The following is a 16,828-nucleotide window of genomic DNA, read 5'->3' as shown; positions in this document are numbered from 1 at the left end:
TCTCACTATCATAACATTGGAACAGATGAAAATGCAGCTTTTCTTAACATGTCAATCACATGAGATCCTCATGTGGTTTAACTCTAAAAACATTCACTTTCACACTTTAAATGCGCTGTTTGTAATGAGTGGTGAAATCATTCTGTAATTTGGGGCTTCTCACCTTTTCTGTTTGTTGTAGTTATCCCTGAGAATTCTGTGAAGGAAATCCACAGAGTGCCTAGTACCGTCAAAGATACAATCAAGAAGCTGCTTGCTCACAAGAAGAGTATGAGAAAGAAGGAAAAAATTAACAATGCAATCCCAGAATGCACTGGTACTCCTGCTCCTAAGGTTAACTTGCAGCCATTCAACTATGAAGAAAATGTTTACCAAAGGGAGAACGCTAATGGAGACAAAAAGGGGCCTGAAGAGAGAAAGGAAATGGGGCTTGGGGGAGAGAAAAGAGATGAGAAAGCTCTGAAGAACCACGTGGAGCAGGAGCAAAGGCTTCGAGGAGATGTGTTTTGTGAGTATTCCTTTCATTTTTTACACGTTATGGAAAATGAACTGTGATTTATCCTAGCAAATGAAAGCTGCAAAGAGAGTTTCATGCCTTAAGTACAATGTTGTTGTTACCGTCAGGTTGCTCACACTCATGGAAAATAACTGCCCTGCACCATCTTCATGATTGTTGGTGTGTTTGAGGTCTCTGTTGTTGACTACTGAGTATGTATTGTACAATCAGCCATAAATCCTGAGATGTGGGATTCTCTGGAAGGTCTGGAAACTAACATCTTAGTCAGATAGTCAATCAAAGGAGCAGCACTGGAAAGCAAGTAGGGTATGGCCTTCTCCCTCTGGGGAGTTTCTTATGTGGTTCCGGTCCTCTTTCCCCACTCCCAGCCAAGTAAATGCATTTCTCCCTGAAACAGAGTTCTCTGGTTATCAGCTATCCATATGCATGGCCACCCCAAGCACGTCAGAGTAGAACTGCACTCCATAGGGGTTTTCTGTGGCAGTCTTTTCAGAAGTAGACCACCGGGCCGTTCTTCTGAGATATCTCTTGGTGGACTTGAACCTCCAACCTTTTAGTTAGCAGCTGAACATATTCACAGTTTGTACCACCCAGAGACTCATCCATGTGAGGTACCCCCTCCCAGATTGGAGGGACCGTCCCATGTGGCTTTGCCAAGCTCAAGAAGTAAATAGTTCTTGAAGGTGTTTTTTACAGGCTCCCTATGAAAAACTATGCAAAGGGGGAACTTCACAGTTATGTAGTTATGACTTAAAAGCTAACATTGATCGTAATAGGTGAAAAAGCATTCCATCCTGGAGTTTAAGATTCTGCCTGAACTGGATGTCATATTCCCTTTTTCATTGGTTGCTATGCAGAACCCTCTGGAAATCGCAGCACCTCCAAAAAGGTTTCCATTTTAACCCACTCTAGGTTCCCCATACTGAGACTTTGCCAGTTCATTCTTACTGGGCATTTGTTTCTCCCTCTGCATTTTCTTTGTCTAGTCTGGACCCCATAGCTAGTAATCATCTACACAAATGCCAGTTGGATTCAACCAAATGAAAAGTTAGACATGGACCATCCATCCAGGAAAGTCTATTCTAAAACCTGGGGGAGAATCAGTAGCTTAGATCCCTTGAGGGAACTTCTGGAGAAGGTCGAGGAAACTGGAGTCAATGGAAATGATGCAGAAGTGTTAGGGAAGCACTGCTCTAATGTATTCTATCACTGGAATACATGATACCCCTGTATGTTCAGTCAGTCATTCGATGCATACTTATTGAGTGCCAACAGAAGTAAGTCCGTGTTTCGAGCCTGCCAGCTTCCCCGTGGGAGAAAGATGAAGCTTTCTTCTCCTGTGAAGATGTAAAGTCTCGGAAACCTTATATAGGACCAACTCTAGGGCACTAAACAACATCAACAACAGAAGTAAACCAGACAGACAATAGCCCCTCATGGGGCTTCTATTCATCATTCAGTAATCACTTTTAACTGAGCTGATGAAATTCATTTTCCTTCTAGCTCCAGCAGGCACGTGCCATGCCAGACAATGTTGTTGTTGTTATGTGCCGTGGAGTCGGTTCCAACTCATAGCGACCCTATACAGGGTCTCTGAGGCTTTAAATCTTTACGGGAGCAGAAAGCCTCATCTTTCTCCCGCGGAACAGCTGGTAGTTTTGAACTACTGACCCTGAGGCTCGCAGCCCGATGCATAACCACTACGCTACCAGAGCTCCTTATGCCAGACAATAGGTAGTTCAAAATAGTTTCTGGTGACAATACAGTTTTTTTTTATAAGCACTTCAAGTCAGATTTTTATTTTCCTCTAAAATGATATGCACACATTGAATACTTGTACTTGATTCCATATCAAGAAACTTGAAAACAATTTACCCGGCCATATTTTCCCAAATTATTTTTATTATTTTCCAAACTATAGTTAAGGGTAAAACAGCTCATTTTTTTTCTTTTTCCTTTCCCCCACCCCCCCTGTCTTTTATTTACTTATTCATTTGGACAGTTCTCAGGGAGCATTTATTGTATACTATGTAATTTAATTACTATGAAAGAAAACTTGTTTACTATGAGGCAAATCTACTTATAGAAGTGTATTAAACACATATGTATCATTTTGCTCCTTTTTTTAAAATCCTGAACATCCTCATGCTTGGCATACCAGAAGTACCATTTTAGATGTAAACAACTGCTTAGACATTCCCTCTGGTTTCCAGCTGAGCAGAGAAGTTGAGCTGGAGTGGGGAGGGCTCCCCCAGATTCATGGATTCTGGAACCACCCCGGAGCCTTCCCTCCTCCATTAGTCTATGTGTATAGATTGTAAGAAGGCTTTGCTTTGAGAGGTGAGCTCTGTGCAGAATATTTCATGGCTCTGAGAATGACGGCTTTGTCTGGGGGCGATAGGAAGGCTACAGATGTCCTTCCAAGTCTATTAACCCCAACTTGCCTGGTAGATGGGAAAAGACAGCTAGGTGTCCTAACCACAGACTCCATCTCTTTCCATTGTCTGCCCACCAGACATCTGCCTTAGGACTATTTACCTGGCACTAGACTTAGCCTGGGGTCCCTGGGTTGGGCAAATGGTTAAATCACACAACTGCTAAATCTTTTCCGTTTTTCACATGCGTTTTCACATGTTGTCTATTAGTATACCTAGTATTAGAGAGCTATGGTCATACTACCCTAATTGAAATTTTACATTATCCTGTTTATACTGAATAGTATATCAGAAGCCTTCTTCCTTACTGTGTAACAATATAATGCTATCATTTATTTTTCCATGTCATAATGGCTATATAATAATCTCATATTTCCAGCACTAGAATGTCCCTAACATTCCCAAATCATTTAAATTGCTCCCAGTTTTTCAAAGTAGGTGACGACACTGCTAATTGCTAATTGCTGGGGAAGGGGTTGTTAGCTTGTTTTTTCTTAATATAAACCATCAATGGGGCCATAGTTGAAAAGCTTTCTGTCCTTATCTGATACCTATATAGTCACAGATTCTCAATCAATACTCAGATCTTCTACTCTCATATCTCTCATAATTCCAAATACCATCTTAGACCTTGACACGAGAAATTTGCAGCCTAGGGTTGACACAGAGATCATTTTTAGACTCTTTGAGTCTCATTTTGCCTCCCTGTATCACAAAGTTTATATTACGGATGTAAAGAGATTAAAAATTAAGATATTTTTAAAATAATTTAATTTAAAAGACATACTTGTAGAGGTAAATTAGAGCTTCAAACCAATTCTACCTGGTTCACTCATGGCCAACAAAATATACTTGAATGGACCTGACTTTGTAAACCATGGTGACCCAGAACGAAAACTGAAGTAGGAAAAATTATAGGCTGATGTCCTGCTAGAAACGTAATCTCCCTCTTGAAAACAAGGGCAGTGTGTATGCTGTATAGCAACTAAACCTCTTGATCGACAGAGTTGGAAACAATGATGCCCCAGTCTACCACACTGCTTTGAATATGTGTCTCTCTCCACTGTCCTGACCACAATCCCAGCTCCCAGTTAGGCTCCTGAAAGGGCTCACTATGCCTCTTCTGAGTCTCACTGTCTTAGGCTGAGTTCTAAAGAAGCAAAAGCAGTGAAGCTTATACACAATGGAGCTTCAAAAAACTTGTCAAAAAACTCCATTATCTTCATTCCATTTTTCCATGAACTTTTTGAAGAACCCTTACATGTATGTATATATAGAGAGTTTTAGCAGGGAAATGATTCATGTGGTTGTCAACTGGCAAGCCCCAAATCCATGGGTCAGATGTCAGGAGGAGTTTTCTCCTGACTCACATAATTGCAGGGACTGACAAATCCAACATCATCAGGTAAGATGGCAGGCTGTTAGCTCAAGTCCAAAGAACTGGAGGTCAGATGATTACAAGCCAGGTGCAGGATGTAGATGGAGCAAACAGCCAGTCAGTGAGCATTGCCAGAACATCCATATATACTGGATGGAGGCCATGCCTCTGAGGAAACTCCTTTTCAACTGATTGGCTGCTCCTAGCAGGTCTCATCAGAGAGGTGAGTTTTGCTTAGTTGGCCATGACTGAAACAGTTCAAACTGGTTCAAAGCCCTGAGGTCAGATTCAATTATCCATGGTAGGAAACTGCATCTCCTCAAAGTGCAAACTTGTAGGTCAGTCCTTATAGCAGTATTTTTTTTTTTTTTAAGTATTTTTGCATGAGTTAGAAAAAGTGCTCTACCATATTAAAACCATCATAATAATCACTGATCCAGGCCAGAAGCCCCAATAGATGTTAAGATCATTGGATGAAAAAATGTTTATGAATAAGATAGTCATAAAGTCTTAAAATATCTCAAAATCTCACCCATAGAGCAAGTATTAATTTGATTAATTACTAAGGGTAAACGGTACTCTTACAATGGAGGAACAGGCAGACACTGCCTAAAGCCAATGTTTGATCTTGACATCACCAATGATGGACAGACAGGTATTCATAAAATAAAACATTAATTCCTTTATCTATATAGGATAAGCCTGTATGCTTTATTAAACATATGATGTTTTTAGTTTCTTCAGAACTGATCAAGTGTTCTTTATTAGCCCCTAAGGTTGATGAAGCAAATGAATTTGGTCTGGTTGTGGTCCAGAGAAAACCTCTAACATCCAAACTGGAACACACAGGTAAATAACAATTACCCCAAGTAAGTCTTGTTGAATTTTTTTCTTCAAGTTTTTTTTTTTTTTTTTTTCTGAATTGTGTAAAGGTTTACAGAGCAAATCCATTTTTCATTCAGCAATCAATCCACATTTTGTCTCGTGTCATTGACTGCAATCCTCTCCATCCATCACTTAGCCCACTTGCTCCTTGTCCTTTCCTAATCCTTCTGAATTTTGTCCTTAGGTAAATGTTGCCCATTTGATCTCAAATGGTTGATAGTTATAAGGAGTGTGTACCTCCCTGATTGCACATTTAATTATAATACTTGACTTTGTCTTCTCATTTTCTGTTCAGCTCTTTTACTTCCTCATTTCTTCCATTCAGCTGCTCCTTGGGAAAACTACACAGGGTTGCTATGAGTTAGAACCAACTCAAGGGCACTTAACAACAATAACAACATGCTAAGGGTGGTGTATCCCAGTCTTAATCTTCTTTTTGGTTTATCACATTCAGATCACACCAAAGGGGGTCATCACATAACTGCCAAACAACTGAGAATCATTGCCCTGCCAAGCTGATACATATTTGGGGGGGGGGGGGAGGGGGATGCAACTCAATCCTTGAGAGTTATCAAGAAAGATTCCACTGTGGGCAATTGGTATTCTATCACACTGGGAGATCATGTAGAACACACCGCAGAATTATCCCACTGGACTAAGTTGCAAAGAAGAGTGAAGATCATCAAATCAGCATGGAAATAGTTCATTCAAAGGACTAATGGGCCACACAAACTCCAGCCTCCATGACTCTGAGAAGAACTAGATGGTACACAGCTATCACAGTCGACCACTCTGAAAGGGATCATGATCGGAGGTTCTGATAGAGTGGGAGACAAATGTGGAACAAAACTCAAAATTTAAAATAAAATTTCAAAAGAGACCAGGTTGATTTGTCTGATAGAGACTGGTGGAAGCCTGAGACTCGCCCTTATTCACTCTTCAAGTCTGGAACTGAACTCACCCCCGTGTTCAACTTTCAGCCAAACAGTAGACAAGCCTATAAACTGAACAGTAACACCAGGCAAGTACACACTTCTTAGAACAAACAGCCATTTGAGATCAAAAGAGCAGCACCTGCTCAAGGAGCAAGCTCAGAAGGCAGGATGGGGACAGGGAAGAAGGACGCATGGAAATGAGTAACAGGAAGAAGGTGAGAAGAGTGCATTGTAAGGATTGCATTCTGCATCATGAATCAAAATGGGCATGAAGTGCTGAGGGGAAAAGCAATTTGGTCCGTAAACTTTCACTCAAATCACAATAAAAAGTTAAAAAAGATAATTTTCCTACTGGAGCTGGGGTATTTATACACCAATTCCCAACTGATACTAATATCCTGGTGATCCTGGTTCACCACAAAGGCAGGAAAGGGCATTACTGTGGCAACTGGCCCTTCATCCCACTTGGACCCTCTGTAAGACTGTATAGAACCTGGAATCCAATCAGATTTCAGTGTCTAATTCCCTTACTTAAAAGCCCCACCCAATGGCAAAGAAATGAAGGCATCTTCCACCTCCTCCTCCTGTCCTTCATGGGTTGAGAGTCTTCCTAGAGAAATAACTCCCCTGTATTCTGACCGGTCCTGCCTGGTCCCAGCATGGTCCAGCCAAAGCGTATTCCTACATGTTGCTGTTGTTGCTGTATTCCGTGGAGTCGGTTCTGACTCATAGAGACCCTGCACAGGGTTTCCGAGGCTGTTAATCTTTACGGGCACAAAGCGCTTCCTCTAGTTGCAGAAGCTTGCAGTAAAAAGCCACTTACTTACCTGCAAGGGACAATGATTGTCAATAGCAGTTGGTGGGGTGCCAACAGCATCAGCTACAGGGGTGGTGGTGGTATGCCATGGAGTCAATTTCGACTCATAGCGACCTTGGACAGGGTTTCTGAGGCTATAAATCTTTACGAGACCAGAAAGCCTCATCTTTCGCCTGTGGAATGGCTGGTAGTTTCGAACTGCTGACCTTGAGGTTAGCAGCCCGATTGGTAACCACTACGCTACCAGAGCTCCTTGCTACAGGGGTAGGTGAAGATCAATCAAAGAACATACAGTAGCTGAAAGCACTTTGAAAACCATAATGTGTTGTACAAATGAAAGGTCTCCAGATATTATGCTCAGGTGGCCAAAGCCTTTGGTTTTATTTTTTTAGTGACTAGTTCCCTGTTCAGCAGCCACAGTTTACATTCCCAGTATTTTGCACATTGAGGAAGAAGAAAGAAGACAATTAGAAAAACAACAACAAACAAACCAAACCCATGGCCACCTAGTCCATACAGGACAGCCCCATAGGGTTTCCAAGGCTGTAAATCTTTATGGAAGCAGAGTACCAGGTATGTCTCCTGTGGAGGGCTGGTGGGTTTGAACCGCCAATGTATCGGTTAGCAGCCAAGTGCCACCAGGGCACCTTCACAATCATAAACCAACCCAGAAAATGTACACTCTGTTTGTGGGTTGGTAACATCAACTTGTTGTCCATGTAGGAGCAGTCATTAAGGAGTATTGAAGACTAGAAGCAAGTATTCCTGATTTTAAACCTAGGGGGTGAAAAGAAAGGAAAATGAGAACAGTGTGGTAGTGCAGGATTGACAGACCTGGATTTCAGACTGATTTGGGGTTAAAGGTCAATGCCAGCACTCAGTACATGAAGGAAACTAGACAAATTCAGAGGAGTCCAGTTGTGGCACCATAGGATAAGCACTCGACCTCAAGATCAGTTCGAACCCTAAGGTCAGGCGGCTCAAACTCACCAGTCACTCCTTGGAAACTCTATACAGGGTTGCTATGAGTTGGAACCAACTCGACAGCACTTAAACAAAAAACAAGACAAATCAATTACAAGTCTCAATTTATTTGCCTTGAAAATGGGTCTGAATTAGAATTTTTGTGACAATAATGAAATGACACTATATATAAATATTTTGCCATTGCAATGAGTCAAATATCAATTGCTGCCACTAGCTTATTCCATTTCCTTGTCATTCTCGTATTCCACAGCATAAACCACTAAACAGCTAATGCCCCAACATCAGAGGCCCCTGCAGCTGGCATTAGTCATCAATCAGGAGTAGCTCCATCTTCCCCCTTCTTTCCCAGTGGTAGTTTTAAAAATTATTTACAGAAGAGGTCAGCAGATCTTTTCTGTGACAGAGAGGATATTAAATATGAGGGGACTTCACAAAGTTCATGGGGAAAATGGAATGAAAAGACCATGGGATTTTTTCTTTTGAATCAGTTTTGGCAGAGGCTCTAGGACCTACAAAGTCTAAAATTCAATGGGACTACATTTAGGGTCAGAGAAAAAGAGGAAGACCCCCAACAAGATGGATTGGCCAAGTGGCAGCATCGATGGACTCAAGCATGGCAACAGTAGTGAGGTTAGCCCAGGATCTGGCAGTGTTTTGTTCTGCTGTGCATAAGATCGCTATGGGTCGGTACCAACTCAATGGCACCTAACAACAAGAACATTTCTATGTAACTCTATTTCTAAAATCAGGCAGTAGTCTAGAAGTTTGTTTGCTGAGCCCTGATCAACATAAAACAAACCAGAGGCAGTGGTTCCAAATTTCTATAAGCAAATCAACTCTTCTATTTCTCTGACATAGCTGAACAAAGCAGTCATTCTCTCATTTAGAGACAGGCTGTTTGTCTGCTGATTTGATACAACACAGTGACAAGTTTCTAATGGGAATGTTGGAATCATGATGTAAAATAAAGAAAGTTAACTAATTTTTTTTGAGTGGGGCTGGCTTTTTCACCTTTTTATTTAAGATCATAATAGAATTTGTTCAGAATGGGGCTTCACAGGTTTGAATCAAACTTGGGTATGTGGTTTGATGCTATCCTAAAGGGCCTTTTGGTTGCCCTGAGCTGAACCTACTGTGTGCAACTGATTTTTGTAATGTACAAATGTACACTGCTTCTTTGCAGATTTCAATATCTCAGCAGACTGCAGTTTTGATCATGGGATCTGTGACTGGAAACAGGATATAGAAGATGATTTTGACTGGAGTCCTGCTGATCGAGATAATGGTATTTAGATTTCAGTAATTTTGTGTTCTGCAATATGATGAAGGTAAAGAAGATCCTCCAGTTAATGAACCACAAACCAAACTCACTGCCACTGAGTCAATTTCAACCCATAGTGACCCTGTAGGATAGAAGAGAACTGCCCCATAGGGTTTCTAAGACTAAGTATTTATAGAAGGAGACTGGTTCATCTTTCTCCTGCGGAGTAGCTGGTGGATTTGAACTGCCAACTTTTCAGCTAGCAGCCTAATGTAGTACCCACTGTACCATCAGAGCTCCTCCCCAATAATGAGGGGGTGGTTATTCTTGTCACTCAGTAGATCAGGGTTGCTTGGCATCTTTGAAAACCTTTATACCTTCCAAGTTCTCCACTGTGGATGACTATATATTCTCCCCCTAATCCCTCTCTCACCCACCTACCCCACAAAGGACGCTCCAGTAAACCTCTTCTATCTCCACCCTTTGGCTGCTGAGAAAGAGGGGTTATAATGCATGTGAGGGCTGCAAGTGTTGGGAAACAGGTAGAAAGAAGTTGCTCCTTTCCCCCGATTTACCAGCCATGATGTTCTATAGTTTCTAATTTGATGTTTGAGGGAAATAAATCTTGAAAGGAGATCCAGCCTCCACTTATACCTGGATTTGGAGTAGAATCACCCCTCAGCACCAAAACCACAGTGAGCCTCAAGCCAATGGCCTGAACTCTTGGACTGAGCTTCCCTTTCCATTGCTTAAGGATTACCTTCTTCTCAGCTGGACCTGGCTTCTTCACCTCCACTCTGGGCTGTGCACATCAAGCCCTTTCCACTCACTGTCTGCTTGAAGACTATTAATGGGACTTAAGTTTCCTTCCCCCCAGGAGCCCTGGTGGCACTGTGATTAAGTGTGCAGCTGTGAACCAAAAGATTGGTGCTTCAAACCCACCAGCCACTCCACAGGAGAGAAATGTGACAGCCTTGAAAACCCTATGGGGCAGTTCTACTCTGTCCTATCACATCAATGTCAGTAGGGTCACTTTGATCCAAAATCGACTGGAAGGCAATGGTTTGGTTGTTTCCTAAGTTCTCCCTACTCCTGGTGTAGAGCAATGGGCTTGCAATCTTATCTCCTAAGGGCTGATCCCTTATCGATGAAATTATTTCTTGGGAGTGTACAGGCTTAAGTCTCAGTTAAGAGATCCTTCTTCTAGATCCTTCTTCCACACTAAATCCTCCCTGAAATATTTCTTTGCAAGCTCTCACTTGCAATGAGAAAAACTGGGTATCCATCCACTCATAAGGATTGTTTTCAGGGCCTGGAATTAGGGTAGAGAGGGCACATCTCACACAACAAGTCTTGTGAGTGAGACAATTGCTAAAACTTCAGAACAAGCACAGAGCAACTTTAACCAGTCTGAAGACATCTTTTTCGGAGAAGTTATCTAGTTGAGAACTAACCTGAGTTTCTCCTTTCTTCCATCTTCACATCTCCACATTTAGGGCTAACAGAGCTATATCACACTGGGAGCCCAATTGGTAATTCCAGGAACTTGATAGCTCATTTAGTCAGTAATGACTTAGTTGGATTTTCCATCTATGTGAAGTCCTTTATTTACAAACACCCAATTCACAAATGGTCCCAGGATCCTCAGCATCTGCACCACTCAACTCATATCCCTTCCCTCCTGCCCACACCAGATCTCTATTGTTGTTGGTGGTGTGTGTCATCAAGTTAAATCTGACTCATAATGACCCTAGAGATCTCTGTTGTTATTGTTAAGTGCCATCAAGTTGGTTCCAACTCATAACAACCATGTATAGGGTTTCTGAGGAACAAATGGTGTTTATCCTACAGCGTCACAACAGGATTCTAGCGCAGGTCATGTCTAACTGAAAGAACTTGTATCACAGAAGTTCACTTCCACCTTCGTCGTTTGACACTCGAGTGGATGATATATATGATGCTAGCTCCTTGGGTTCGTCCACACCTGCCTGCAGCATTTGTACTGAGGGTTTGAAGAAGCCCAACCCCCTTGTGTAACAAATCACTCCAAGTGCAGAAGGCTTGTCTTTCCCTACTGAGTTAAGTATCAATGGAACATATTAGCAGGCTAAAACCTCAAAAACAGCTCCAAATGAACCAATAGTCAGGAGATGAGAGGAAAGCTGCCACAGTCAGACAAGGAACAAGTGTTCCTAGTTGGTTGTTGTTGTGAAGTGCCATTGAGTCGATTCTGACCCATAGCAACCCTGTATAGGGTTTCCGAGGAGCAGCTGGTGAGCTTGAACCACTGACCTTGTAGTTCAAATGGCTTTGCAGTCTGGCGCATTAACCCACAGCACTTGCCAAATAACTAAAATGTAAAGTCAAACTGAAATTTCAGACAAACAGCAAATTGTTTTTTAATATATTTGTGGCATGTTGTTTATTAGAAATTCAAATCTAACTGGGCATCCTGTCCTTGTATTGCCGAGTCTTATAACTGGTAGTGTAGTAGTTACGAATCAGGCTGAGGTCAGCAGTTCCACAGGAGAAAGATGAGGCTTTCTGCTCCCGTACAGATTTGCAGCCTCGGAAACCCTGTGAAGGGTCACTATGAGTCGGAACCGACTCCACAGTACTTAACAACAACAACAAATAATTCTACGAGTTTGGGAAGAAGATAAGACACTCTGGGTCCACTAAAAACTAAGGCAATGACTACCTGTGTCTGGCAAATACGTGGCTATGGTGGTTGTACTAGCCAAAGACCCCATTCCTCCCCATTGACTTTCTCCTAGTCTCTGTAGAAATTTCTCCGTCTTGCTCATTTCTTCAGACTCCACTCTTTGAGAGGTTCTGTCCAAGCGCATAAAAGCCCAAAGCAGACGACTGCAGTTGAGCAAAAGCCCAATAACTAAGCCCAAAGTGCAAAGCCTTATTGCAACTCTGTAGTGCAGAGTAGAACTGCCACATACGGTTTCCGAGGCTGTCATCTTTGCCAAAACAGACTATCACTCCTTTCTCCCATGGAGCCACGGGGGGCGGGGGGGAGGAGATGAGCTGCTGACTTTTTGGTTAGCAGCTGAGTACTTCATTACTGCACCAATTGATTAAAAGATACTTAGACGATAGCAGTAGTAGATGAAGATGTGTTCTTATAGCGCTACATTATCATCAGCACAGGTGCTGATTAAATAACACACTACAAACTGACCCCAGCCATTGTCCATTATCATTGACTCAGCAGAAAAATGCACTCCATGGTTCAGACAGCCAAGATGGAGATCAACGCATGCTCAGTCGGAAATTTCTGACTGGGCTAAAGGACACTTTTAAGTAGATTCTTCCTCCGTATTGCCTCCTACTAAGCTTTGCGAATATGGACAAATTCCTGAATTTCTCTTGATATAATAAAGGATTTCAACTGTATAATCTTTTTAACATCCATTTTAAAACAAAATTCTTGCTCCTGTGTTCCAAATGAAAAAGACTTCCAGTTTACCTTCTAGGCAACTGTGATTCATCTTTATAGCTATTGTCTACATTCCAGTCAAGCCCTTACCTTGGTAACCATGCCTTTTCTTCTCTTAAAGCTGTTGGCCATTATATGGCAGTTCCCGCCTTGGTGGGGAACAAGAAGGACCTTGGCCGATTGAAACTTCTTCTCCCCAATCTACAGTCCCAAAGCAACCTCTGTTTGCTCTTTGATTACCGGCTGGCTGGAGACAAAGTGGGGAAGCTTCGAGTATTTGTGAAAAATAGTAACAATGGTCTGGCGTGGGAGGAGACCAAAAGTCAAGACAAAAGATGGAAGACGGGGAAAATTCAGTTGTATCAAGGGATGGATACTACCAAAAGTGTAAGTGGCCAAAAATGACCAAATTAGATATTTACATTCCTTTTTAATGATTTAACACACACACACTTATCGAGGCACCTAAGTACTAGGAATACAAAAGTGAATACAGAGTTTACATTCTAGAGCAGGGGTGGGGAAAGTCCAGAGTGCTAAATAATCTGGCCTAGCCCTGTCAAGGCAACTGCAGTTCCAGCCACCACATTGTTGTTGTGAAGTGCCGTGGAGTTGGTTCTGACTCACAGTGACCCTGTATAGGATTTCCAAGGAGCAGCTGCTGAGTTTGAGCCTCTGACCTTGCAGTTGAAACCGACCTTGAGGTCCAGTGCTTAGCCTACGGCACCACACTTCCCCCCAATGCAGGCTAGAAATCCCTTAATCTGTATTCTGTCCAGCACTTTGAATCACAATGTATGCAGCTAGAAGGTGATTTTTTTTTTTTTTTTAATGTTTTGGAACTGAACTAAACTGAACTGAAAAAGTGGGTATGGCCAGGTGTCCCCAAGACCACCTTCAGGTTTAATGATTTGCTAGAAGGACCCTAAGAACTCAGAAAAACTGTTATATACATAGTTGATTACAGTGAAGGGATACAGACTAAAATCAACAAAGGAAAAAGGCTCATAGGCAAAGTCCAGGAGAGGCAAGGCCCAAGTTTCCAGCGGAGTTGTAGTATGTTGTTGTTGAATCTGACTCATAGCCTTTATTCCTAATCTGTCTGAGTCTAGAAGCGCCGCTGAAACCTGTCCATCATGGATGACCCTGATGGTATTAAAAATCCTGATGACATAGCTTCCAGCTTCACAGCAACACACAAGCTATCACAGTACGACACACTGACAGGTGGCTTCCCTTTGGAGAGCCAGAGAAAGCGTGACACAGTGATGACAGTAAATCTAGAACTGCTTCAGCACTGTGACCTTGAAAACAAGTCTGGGACTATTTATGAAGCAAAAAGAGATGCTTGTGGATGATGGTGAATGTTTGCTCGAAGGTGTTGTTATGAGCACAATTCCTAACAGAGCTTTCTTTAAATTGCTAATTTGCTGTATGTTTGAATTTACACACATTGTTCTGAAAAGACAAAATGAAATTACTATATTGAAAAAAAGTAAAAAGTCATAATCATTCCATCAAGAGAGAAGCGCACAAGCAGAATGCGGGACCTTATCCAGAGAAGCAGCAGTGCCAGAGATGGAGGCAGAGATGGGGGCATGGAGAGGGGGAGTGGCTGAGGACTCTAGATTCATGGACTAACAAGAGAAGGACTAAGAGCTGGTGGCCAGGAACAGACTTGCAGAATGTGCCCTTTGGAGTTGTAAATTATTATATATGCCTCAGTGGGTTTTTTTGTTTGTGTGTTTTTTTAAAAAATGCTAAAGTGGATGGAGAGAAATACTGTTAACTGATGGTACGTGGAGGGGATTATAATCAATGTAATGAAACAAGGTATAAAATGTGAAGCTAGGGTCATCGCCACCTCGAAAGGATCCGGGTGGGTTGTAAAGGAAAGGGCAGAGCTGGGGAACTTTGTGGCCATTCATGCGCAGAATTAAATGATGGTCACAAAATGAAATTCAGAGATTTCTGAGGCTCACTAGGGCTCCCTTCCCCCAGGGCCAGCTCTGTCTTACAAGATCCAGCCAACTGTTAGAGACTTTGCTTTTGAATGTTGTGGTGTGATCCAGGTTATTGTGAGTTTTGTTTTTGTTGACTGGCATGTAGCCTATTCCAAGGCCTATGTTTTCTCTTTTAAATGTGGTGACAGCTGCTCTTTTAGTAAAGGATGAGCTCTGTACATAACGTTTCAAACCACGAAAGCAGGGAGTTACACAGCCTGTGTCAAACAGACCCATAGTAAGTTTTCATTGAGTTCGAAACTGACAACGCTCAGTACTGGATGGCACTTAACAACAACCATAGACATGAAGGAGTCCTACTGGTGCAGTGAGTTAAGTGTTGGTTTAGTAACCAAAAGGATGGTGGTTGTTCCAACCCACCAGCCACTCCATAAGAGAAAGCTGAGGCAGCCTGCTTCTATAAAGATTGACAGTTTTGGAAACCATATGTAGTGGTTCTATTAGGTCACTATGGGGTCACTATGACTCAGAATTGACTTGATGTCAGTGGGTTTGGTTTGACCATAAACATAGGGTTCTGGGTAGAGCAAATAGTTTGTGCTTTGTTCTACCTACTAACCTAAAGGTAGGTCAACCTACCCTGTGGTATTGTGTAAGAAAGACCTGGAAAATGACTTCAGTAAAGATTAAACACATAAACAAAAACATTGCTATTGAGTCAATGCTGACTTAGGACAGAGTTATAGAGTAGAACTGCCCTATAGGGTTTTCTTAGCTGTAATCTTAATGGAAATAGATCACCAGAATTTTCTTCACAGAGTCAGTGGGTGAGTTTGAACCACCAAACTTTAGGTTGTTAGTTGAGTACAAGCCATTTGTGCCACCTAAGACCTTTCTGTCAATATTATAGCCTAAATCACCCTATGCAGTTGTTCTACTCAGGTGGTCCTTGAAATCTACTTCCAAAAACTCAGTGAAAACAGGGGGTCCTCAGGGGTCAGAATCAACTCCTTAGCAACTGGTACTGGGGGTACCATTACACGTGTTAGAATTCACCTGAAAAGAAAAGGGGAGAGGAGAATAGAAACAGACTTCACAAACTACCTTCCCCTACAGATGGTTGTTTCTCCATTTTCTATTTTATGTGTTTTAACCATGTCATTAAACACCTCTGCAATCTGTCCGATACTTTTCTAGTTAGCAACTGCACATTATGATGGCATGTCTCTAATCAGTAATTCAGCAACATATTAGTGCACAAATAGGTGGTAAAAAATGTTAAGTACTGTTGAGTTTGTTCCAACTCATAGAGGTACCGTATAGGGTTTCCAAGGAGTGGCTGGTGAATCTGAACTGCCAATCTTGCGGTTCAAACCAACATTGCACTCATATGCTTATCCTACAGCGCCACACCAGGTGGGTAAAAAACTGTTAAGTGCCGTCAAGTTCATTCCCACACATAGCGACTTGTATAGGGTTTCCTAGGAGCAGCTGGTGGGTTTGAATTGCTGATTTTGTGGTTCGTAGTTCAGTGCTGATCTTATAGCGCCACACCTGGATCAAACTATAAGTATATAAAGCCATTGAATAAACATTATTAGCCCAGTTGTAATGAGTTTCTTCTCCTGGGGGAGGGGGAAGCCCCACGGAGGAGTTGTACTCTATAACACATGGGGGCACCAGGAGCTGGGGGCTGACTCAGCGACAGCTAATGACAACAACAACAAGCAATAGGAACACAGTTTTGTCCTCTTGAGTAGCTGTGAAATCTTTTGATTATATCATTGTTTTGCACATTTTTTACGGTTTTTTTTTTTTTTTTTTCCACTTTCTTTCCCTATTAGATCATTTTTGAAGCAGAACGTGGCAAGGGCAAAACTGGCGAAATTGCAGTGGACGGTGTCTTACTGATTTCGGGCTTCTGTCCAGAAGACCCTGTATCTGTGGATGGTTGAGTGTTCCTGGTGCCCTTTTAGAGCTTCAAATGCCTTTTGATGCCCATTCTCTGTGTTTTTTCATATTGCATCAGAGACTCCCCCTCCCCATTTTACAAATATAAACTGAAAACCAGAAACACACCCAGAGTCGTTGCATTCTGAAATGCCTTTCTTGTATAAGATGTGACAGTGTTTGCTTTTAAATGTACTGTCCTTGTGTCTTCTCATTTATTTCTGAATTTATGAACTATGGATGTGCCA

The 16,828-nt window shown here is 42.0% G+C and overlaps 1 protein-coding gene across 1 annotated transcript in view; it reads left to right on the top strand.

Moving 5' to 3' along the window:
* Positions 1-16,585, top strand: part of EGFL6 (EGF-like-domain, multiple 6) — a 70,859-nt gene extending 54,274 nt beyond the window's left edge. Inside the window, exons 10-14 of the mRNA XM_006835696.1 lie at positions 182-508; positions 5,099-5,179; positions 9,138-9,239; positions 12,788-13,053; positions 16,475-16,585. Of these exons, the coding sequence (XP_006835759.1) occupies positions 182-508; positions 5,099-5,179; positions 9,138-9,239; positions 12,788-13,053; positions 16,475-16,585 (887 nt within the window). The remainder of the gene's footprint in view (positions 1-181; positions 509-5,098; positions 5,180-9,137; positions 9,240-12,787; positions 13,054-16,474) is intronic.
* The last annotated feature ends 243 nt before the right edge of the window (positions 16,586-16,828 follow it).

Source organism: Chrysochloris asiatica, unplaced genomic scaffold, assembly GCF_000296735.1.
Source record: "Chrysochloris asiatica unplaced genomic scaffold, ChrAsi1.0 scaffold00018, whole genome shotgun sequence".
Taxonomy (NCBI): Eukaryota; Metazoa; Chordata; class Mammalia; order Afrosoricida; family Chrysochloridae; genus Chrysochloris; species Chrysochloris asiatica.
The sequence above is the reverse complement of the archived record's forward strand: the minus strand, read 5'-3'. Positions and strand labels throughout refer to the sequence as shown.